Source organism: Panthera uncia, chromosome B4 (genome assembly GCF_023721935.1).
Source record: "Panthera uncia isolate 11264 chromosome B4, Puncia_PCG_1.0, whole genome shotgun sequence".
Taxonomy (NCBI): Eukaryota; Metazoa; Chordata; class Mammalia; order Carnivora; family Felidae; genus Panthera; species Panthera uncia.
The window spans coordinates 11,755,575-11,765,182 of NC_064809.1; the positions used below are offsets into that span (position 1 = coordinate 11,755,575).

Genomic DNA, 9,608 nt, shown 5'->3' on the forward strand with positions numbered 1-9,608 from the left:
TCCCCCTCTCTCTGTTCCACCTCCACTCATTCTATCTCTCAAAATAATAAATAAAACATTTAGAATAATCTTAAAAAAAAATAAAGTAGAGTTAATACCTATCCTTCTCAAACTATTCAAAAAAACTAAAGGAAGTTTTCCAAATCCATTCTACAAGACCAGCATTGCTCTGATATCAAACCAAAGACACTACAAACAACAACAAAAAAAAATAAAAATAAATTAAAAAACAATAGGCCAATATCCTTGATGAACATAGATGCAAAAATCCTCAACAAATTATTAGCAAACTCAATTCAAAAATTAATTAGAAGGACGATTCACCACAATCAAGTGGGATTTATTCCAGGGATGATCCAATACCCACAAAACTGAACATGATACACCACGTTAACAAAAAGAATAAAAATAAGATTATCTCGATAGATGCAGAGAAAGCATTTGACAAAATTCAACATCCATTTATGATAAAGAATTTCAACAAACTGAGTAAAGCAACATACCTCAACATAATAAAGGCCATGTATGAAAAACCACAGCTAACATCATATTCAACAACGTAAAACTGAAGGCTTTTCCCCTATAATCAGGAACAAGACAAGGATACCACTCTTGTCACTTTTATTCAACGTAGTACTGGAAGTCCTAGCCAGAGAAATTAGACAAGAAACAAAAGGCATCCAAACTGGTAAGGAAGAAGTACAACTTTCCCTATTTGCAAATGATAGGACATTAAATATAGAAAACCCTAATATGCAAAATTAATATACAGGCATCTGTTGCATTTCTATACACTAATAATGAACAATAAGAAAAATTAAGAAAACAACCCCACTTATAGTCACACCAAAAACAGTAAAATGCCTAGGAATAAATTTAACCAAGAAGTTGAAACGTCTATACTGTGAAAATTATAAGGCACTGATGAAATAAGTTGAACACAAATTAATGGAAAGACATACCATGCTCATGGATTGGAAAAGTAAGTATTGTTAAAATGTCCATACTATCCAAAGAAATTTACACATGTAATCTAATTCATATCAAAACACCAACAGCACTTTTTCACAGAAACAGAACAATCCCAAAATTTGTATGGAACCACAAAAGACCATGAATAGCCAAAGCCATCTTGATAAAGAATGACAAAGCTGGACGTATCATCTTCCCACATCTCATACTAATCTATAGTAATCAAAACAGTATGGTACAAGCACAATAATAGACACACAGATCAAAAGAACAGAATAGACAGCCCAGAAATAAACACACACATATGTGGTTAATTAATCTACAAAAGAGAAGGCAAGAATACACTACAGAGAAAAGATGGTTTCTTCAATAAGTAGTGTTGGAAAAACTGAACAGTAACATAAAGAATGAAACGGGACTACTTTCTTATACCATATACAAAAATAAACTCTAAATGGATTAAAAAGTCTAAATGTAAGCCCTGAGACTATATAAGTCCTAAAAAAAAACATAAGCAGTAAACTCCTAGACATCAATCTGAACAGTATATTTTTCCATCAGTCTCCTCAGACAAAAGCAACAAAAGCAGAAATTTTAAAAATGAGACTAGGGGTGCCTGGGTGGCTTGGTCGGTTAAGCGTCTGACTTCGGGACTTCGGCTCAGGTCATGATCTCACGGCCCGTGAGTTCGAGCCCCGCATCGGGCTCTGTGCTGACCGCTCAGAGCCTGCAGCCTGTTTCAGATTCTGTGTCTCCCTCTGTCTCTGCCCCTCCCCTGTTCATGCTCTGTCTCTCTCTGTCTCAAAAATAAATAAACGTTGAAAAAAAAAATTTTTTTAAATAATAAAAAAAAATGAGACTACATAAAACTAAAGCCTTTTGCACAGTGAACCAAATCAAAAGGCAACCTACTGGATGAGAGAAAATATTTTCAAATGATCTATCCAATAGGGGGTTAATATCCAAAACATGAAGAACTCCCATAACACCAAAAAACAATCCAATTTAAAAATGGGCAAAGTACCTGACTAGACACTTTTCCAGAGACATACAGATGGCCAACACATATGGAAAGATGTTCAACATCACTCTCATCAAGGAAATGCAAACCAAAAGCACCATGAGTTTGCACCTCAAGCTTGTTAAGACAATTATTATCCAAAAACTAGAAGATACCATGTGTTGGCAAGGTGTGGAGAAGAAGTAGGTCCCTCATATGCTGTTAATATGAATGTAAACTGGTGCAGCCACTAAGGAAAACAATGCAGAACTTCCTCAGAAAATTAAAAATAGAACTACCATGAGGTCCAGCAATCCCACCTCTGGGTATAAACCCAAATTGGATGAACTCAGTACCTCAAAGAGCTATCTGCACTCACAAAATTCAGTGCAACAGTTTTCACAAGAGCCAAGATACAGAAACAACCTACATGTCCATTGACAGATAAAGGGATAAAGAAACTGTGGTGTATATATACAACAAAGGATTATTTAGACCTGCCATTTGCAACAACGGACGAAGGATGGACCTTGAGAGCATTATGCTAAGCGAAATAAGTTAGAGTAGGACAAATACCATGATCTCATTTACATGTGGAATCTAAAACAAACAAACAAAAAACATACAATGAGATACCACCACACACCGATTAGAATGTCTATATTTTCTGACCATACAAAGTACTGAGAAGAACAGTTGGAGCTCTCGTATATTGCTAATGCAAATAAACATCACAGCCACTCTCAAAAACAATTTTGTAGCTTCTTACCAAGTTAAACATATACCTACCTTCTAGCCCAGTGAACCTATCCTAGGTATTTACCCAAAACGTACTGAAATTGACGTTCATACAAAAACTTGTACATGGATCTTTATGGATGCTCCGATAGCCTAAAATCGTGAACTTAAAGTCTCTTCTCAACTGAGGACCAGATCATTAAAACCGTGGTACCTCCCTACAATGGAATACTCAGCAATTAAAAAAAAATGAATAAATACAAAACAAACAAATTTCAAGTGCATTATGCTAAGTAAAAGCAACCAAACTAAAAAAAAAAAAAAAAGCAACGTACTATATGATTCTACTCATTCTACTCATACGGCATTCTGGAAAATGCACAACTAGTGTTGGAGGACAATTCAGTGGTTCCCACAAGTTCAGGTTAGGGAAGGGTCTGACCAAAAAACGGCAGAAGTGAGGCTCTTTGCAGTGATGGCACTTTTCGGCACTGTGGTTGTAGTTGTCATTATACAACCATGGGCATTTATCAAAATTTGTAACAGCATATAAAGAGAGCAAATTTTACTGTGTATGGATTTTAGATAGTTTAGAAAATCAGAAAGAGACAGAGATCTCTCTGGACATTAGATATCTCTGGATGAGAAACAGTTTTCATTTAACAAATGTTTAAGGCCCACAAAAAATGGACCAAATATACAACAGTAAATAAAATAGATGTCCCTACCCTTGGATAGTTTAGTCTACTTGAGCAGGCAATGTCTCCAGAGTGGGAAAACAAAGACCAAGCGGTGTGAACAGAATGGCCGCCATCTTTAAATACAACAAGACACCTTCCCTCAACTACTCTGCCCTATCATCTGCACCCTTATATGTATTAAGCCATCCACAGGCCAACTTCATCAAAGAGTTGTCCACCCTCACTCATCCCCCATAACCCTACTCCCTCTTTTAGGGAAGTTTAGGTTCTCATTTAGACCACCAAAGAGAGGTTGCTCTTCAGTCATCAATTTACTTGACTTCTCAACAGATTTTGGCTCTGTCAATCACTCATACTTATGCAAATACCCTGTATCCTTGACTCTCCTAGTTTTCCCTTTCCCTCTCTGACTGCTCCTTCTCAACCAGGTTTAGCATCCCACAAGGCTTAGTCCTACCCTAGGGCCCATGCTCTGCTCTTCCTATGTACTCTCCCTTGGGAGTTTCGTTCATATTCAGTCTCAACGGACACCCAATTATTGTTAAGTCCCAAAGGTCTATACTCCACTCAGAGCTCTTCTCAAAGCTCCAAACTTAGAGATGCAACCACCTATTCCAGATCTCACTTGGCTCAAAATGACTCAGATGGTTCAAATACACTGAAACTCAGTGTGTCCAACATCTGCCATATGAATTCCTCCACCAAACCTTTCCTGCCTACATTTCTCAGTGTTGGTCCTGGCATGCGGTTTACCTGCCAGAAACACACGAGTTATCTTTGACCCTCCCCCACCTCCTTTCCCACCAAACCATCAGCAATACCTACTAATTTCATTTCCCAAATCACTCTCCAATTTGCCTCCTTTACTCCATCCCTACTGCCTCTACCCTAGTCCAGCAACTATCTGGTAGCTTTATAACCACTACCTGTTCTCACCACATCATTTGTATTTCCTCCAATCCAGTTGGTTTCTTCCAAATGTAAATTTGGTCCCATCACCCCTCCTTTCAGAACACAAAAGGCTTCCCATTCACAGAACAAAACCCAAATCTTCATTAGGTCTGGCACTGCCTCAAGCTCTTGCCTCATCCTTCTTACTCCCTTTGCTCCAGACACAGGAGCTTTCTTTCATGCCCTCAAATGCACCATGTACTATGCTACCACAGGGCCTCTCTCCACAGACTGTCCTCCTTTGGATTACACTCATCTCTCCCTGATCCCAACATTAACTAGGAGGTCACTTCATCCATCACATTTTAGCTCCAGTATCAATTCAGCAGAGAAGACTTTCTTAACCCTTAAGTCGAAGTCAGATTCTCTCTTTTTATTTATTTTTTGGATCATTTGCTTCCATTAAAAATTATGAAGTCACTAATGGGGTCTTTTGATTGTGTCAATCACCAACAATAGGACTATAAGCTTTAGGAGATCAGGGACTTTGTATTTTGCTCAACGTTGAAAGTCTAGCACCTAACACAGCAGCTGCTTTATACTAGGTACATAGTATTTGCTAAAAATTGGACTCAGCAATCCTACAATCCTACATACAGGTATGTATAATATCATACATGTCTGCATTCTGTAATAGCAATGTCCTATTAACCACCTATTAACCCAACCACCTATTAACAGAGAGCTTGATTAAATATATTGTGACACTAAAGAAACTGATCCCATTCACAACTGCACCAAGAACCATAAAATACCTAGGAATAAACCTAACCAAAGATGTAAAAGATCTGTATGCTGAAAACTATAGAAAGCTTATGAAGGAAATTGAAGATACAAAGAAATGGAAAAACATTCCATGCTCATAGATTGGAAGAATAAATATTGTTAAAATGTCAATACTACCCAAAGCAATCTACACATTCAACGCAATCCCAATCAAAATTGCACCAGCATTCTTCTCCAAGCTAGAACAAGCAATCCTAAAAGTTGTATGGAACCACAAAAGACCTCAAATAGCCAAAGTAATACTGAAGAAGAAGATCAAAGTGGGAGGCATCACAATCCCAGATTTTGGCCTCTACTACAAAGCTGTAATCATCAAGAAAGCATGGTATTGGCACAAAAACACACACATAGATCAATGGAATAGAGAACCCAGACTTGACCCACAAAAATATGGCCAACTAATCTTTGACAAAGCAGGAAAGAATATCCAATGGAAAAAAGACAAGTCTCTTTAACAAATGGTGCTGGGAGAACTGGATGGCAACATGAATAATGAAACTAGACCACTTTCTTACACCATACACAAAGATAAACTCAAAATGGATGAAGGACCTGAATGTGAGACAGGAAACCATCAAAACCCTAGAGGAAAAATCAGGAAAAGAACCTCTTTGACCTCAGCCACCGTAATTTCTTACTTGACACATCTCAAAGGCAAGGGAATTAAAAGCAAAAATGAACTATTGGGACCTCATGAAGAGAAAAAGCTTCTGCACTGCAAAGGAAACAATCAACCAAACTAAAAGGCAAACTACAGAATGGGAAAAGATATTTGCAAATGACATATCAGACAAAGGGCCAGTATCCAAAATCTATAAAGAACTCACCAAACTCCACACCCAAAAAACAAATAATCCAGGGAAGAAATGGGCAGAAGACATGAATAAACACTTCTCTAAAGAAGACATCCAGATGGCCAACATGTGCACGAAAAGATGTTCAACGTCACTCCTCATCAGGGAAATACAAATCAAAACCACACTGAGATACCACCTCATGCCAGAGTGGCTAAAATGAACAAATCAGTAGACTATATAGATGCTGGAGAGGATGTGGAGAAATGGGAACCCTCTTGCACTGTTGGTGGGAATGCAAACTGGTGCAGCCACTCTGGAAAACAGTGTGGAGTTTCCTCAAAAAATTAAAAATAGAACTACCCTATGATCCAGCAATAGCACTGCTAGGAATTTACCCAAGGGATACAGGAGTGCTGATGCATAGGGGCACATGTACTCCAAAGTTTATAGCACCATTTTCAACAATAGCCAAATTATGCAAAGAGCCTAAATGTCCATCAACTGACAAATGGATAAAGAAGATGTGGTTTATATACACAATGGAATACTACTTGGCAATGAGAAGGAATGAAATCTGGCCATTTGCAGCAACATGGATGGAACTGGAGGGTATTATGCTAAGTGAAATAAATCAGGCAGAGAAAGACAGATACCATATGTTCTCACTCATATGTGGATCCTGAGAAACTTAACAGAAGACCATGGGGGAGGGGAAAGGGAAAAAAAAAAAGTTACAGAGAGGGAGAACAGAGAACTTAAATACAGAGAACAAACTAGGGTTTGATGGGGGTGGGGGAGAGGGGGAAATGGGTGATGGGCATTGAGGAGGGCACCTGTTGGGTTGAGCACTGGGTGTTGTATGGAAACCAATTTGACAATAAATTATATTTAATAAATATATATGTGTATATATATATGTATATATATATATATACACATATATATATATATACACACACACACACACGGTGACATGCATACAATGGAATACACTATGCAGCTCTTTAAGGCAACTTGATCTGCATTGATATGGAAAGATCCTCAAGATCCATTTGTGAATAAAGTCAAAGTATAGCAAAGTGTATAGAGTGGGCTGCCATTTGCGTAAAAGAACACAGTCAATATACAAGTGTGAATTCTTTCTTGGATGAAAATACTCATTAAACATTTATAAGAAACTAGTAACAGGAGTTACTTGAAGGGTAGGTGGGAAATGGGTGGGTGGGTGTCAGAGATGAGAGAGAAACTACTGACTACCATTTTATACTTCTAGATTCGGGGACCCTCGTGAGCCACTCAACATGCGCAAATTAGGTTATTAACTCAAAAAATATGAGTCCTTGTCCCGTGGGATACCCAAAACCCCACATCAGAACGCTCCCAGAAGTCAGTCTGTCACACTGCCTTAAAAACACCTCGGATGTGTTTAAGAGACTGGGACTGGCCACCTCCTCTACTGAGCCAGACCCACAATCATCCCAGCTCAAATATGCCAATGTTATTTGGGAAAGGGACAGTCTTCAAAATCTCCCCCCAACTCTGGTATCTGTCCCAGATGGACAGATCCCTTTTATATTTTCATACCCCAAATTACTGTTTTTAAGTTTATTCTTAGACAGAGAGAGCACATGCGCGCACACACGTGCTCATATGGCGGGTGGGAAGGGGGCGAGACAAAAGGAGAGAGAGAATCCCAAGCAGGCTGTGCGCCATCTTGGCACAGCCCAACGCAGGGCTCAGTCTTGCAAAGCGTGAGATCATGACCTGAGCCAAAATCAAGAGTTGGACACTTAACCAACTGAGCCACCCAGGCACCCCTTTACCCAAAACTATCTTAACCTTTACATTCCACAACCATTTTGGCCACCCTGTATCTCTACATCTTAACAAATAGAGTTAACCATCAAAGAAGTATTAGCTATAGCAATCATTTCCTTGAGGACTTTTTCTTCTCCTTTAAAAGACTGCCTAGAGCCTTATGCTATCAATAACATTAATGATATAATAGTCATAACAGCTCTCATGTATTGAGTACATACTCCGTCAGGCACTATGCTAAGGGCTTTACATATTTTCATTTTTTTTTTACATAGCTAAATCATATTGCATCAACCCTCTGATGTAGATTGTTTCCATTTTACAGGAGAGGAAACTGAGGCACTGTGCCCACCTTCACTCCATCTTGTTCTCTCACTTTATGAGGATCCCGATACCAAGTAGTAAAGCCTCAGGAAGCTACAGTTTATGAACAGTGTTCTGTTTTTTTTTTTAACTGCCAGAGGAGTGGGAGGGAGAATACTTTTTGGTCTGGGCTTCTGGAAGAGTATTCTTGACTCATTTGGTCACAAAATTCAGACAAGATGCAGCTTTTCTATTACTTTGCTGTGACAGAGGGCACAGCCATTTCTTACCCTATTGTCTTCCTGGATCTCCCAGTCGCTGGAAAAAGTTGCCAGGTGCTGCCCTTGAGAACAATTCGAAAACTGGAAAAGGCTGGAAAACATCCTTCTGTTCTCTTGAGTGTCTGGAAAGATGGCATCTTGGAAATTGACTCCATGAGGCAAGAGGTTATAATTTTCATCCATCCTAATGGGGGGGGAAAAAAGCAGAACTGCAGACTGGACAGCCATAGCGTACACCAGCTTTAATCAACAGTTGTAAAGACCGTGACAATCTTGCCTTTGCGCCACCATGTCTCACATGGCTCTCATTAGAGGACTTACTATTTCTAATGGTTTCTCTGCCTCACATTACACGAATCTATCCTTAAGGTCTTCCAACAGATGAGTTTGGGTGAAGGGTTGGGGAGAGGGAATGCATATGTGTTTGGCTATTTGTATATCGCCCAAGTGGCCTTTCTCACAGGGTGTCCCTTGTTTCTTGATGAAAGGAAAGCCAGTTGTAAGGACCAGTTATAAGCCAGTTGTAAGGTTCGAATCCTGCCATTGCTACTTGTCTTCTGACAGGAGACACAAATTTCCTAAATCCTCTAAGCTTCACTGTGCCAGTCTGTAAAAAGAGGAGGAGAATAGCACCTTCTTGGTGGTAGTATAAGAACTGCATTGTAAAGTGAAGAGGCGCCCGGGGGGGGCTCAGTCGGCTGAGCATCGGACTTGGGCTCACGTCATGATCTCACAGTCTGTGAGTTCGAGCCCCACATCGGGCTCTGTGCTGACAGCTCAGAGCCTGGAGCCTGGAGCCTGCTTCAGATTCTGTGTCTCCCTCTCTCTCTGCCCCTCCCCTGCTCAAGCTCTGTCTCTCTCTCTCAAAAATAAACATTTAAAAAAAAAGTTTTAAAAAAGAGAGAAAGAAAAAGTATCTGGCATGGAGTGAGTGCAGTTCAGATGTTAACATTTTTACAAAGGACAAATTGCCTGTTGCAAAGATAAATCACGCAGAGACAGGGCAGGTAGAAGTTAACCTCCAGCACAAAAAGGTGGTGTAGGGCGGACCAGGGAGTGGCCACTGCCGCTTTCCCCAGTGACAGTGCCCAGAATCTGTTCTTGCCTCACTGGGTCCGGAGTAACAGCGGAGGAATGATTTGTATGCAGTTGTTAGGACACTTCGGGGCAACACAGCTCTGTGAAATGGAAATCTGTCAGACTACCAGTTGACTCTGTATTTCTGCCCTAAGTTTTTGTAAATATGTCAAAGAGAAAGAAG

General features: G+C 39.7%; 1 protein-coding gene across 4 annotated transcripts in view; it reads right to left on the reverse strand.

Annotated features, from left to right (window-relative positions):
• Positions 1–9,608, reverse strand: part of CCDC3 (coiled-coil domain containing 3) — a 195,341-nt gene that overhangs the window by 108,789 nt on the left and 76,944 nt on the right. For all 4 annotated transcript variants that reach the window (XM_049624594.1, XM_049624593.1, XM_049624595.1 and 1 more), the window contains one exon: positions 8,357–8,531. In XM_049624594.1, the coding sequence (XP_049480551.1) occupies positions 8,357–8,531 (175 nt within the window). The remainder of the gene's footprint in view (positions 1–8,356; positions 8,532–9,608) is intronic.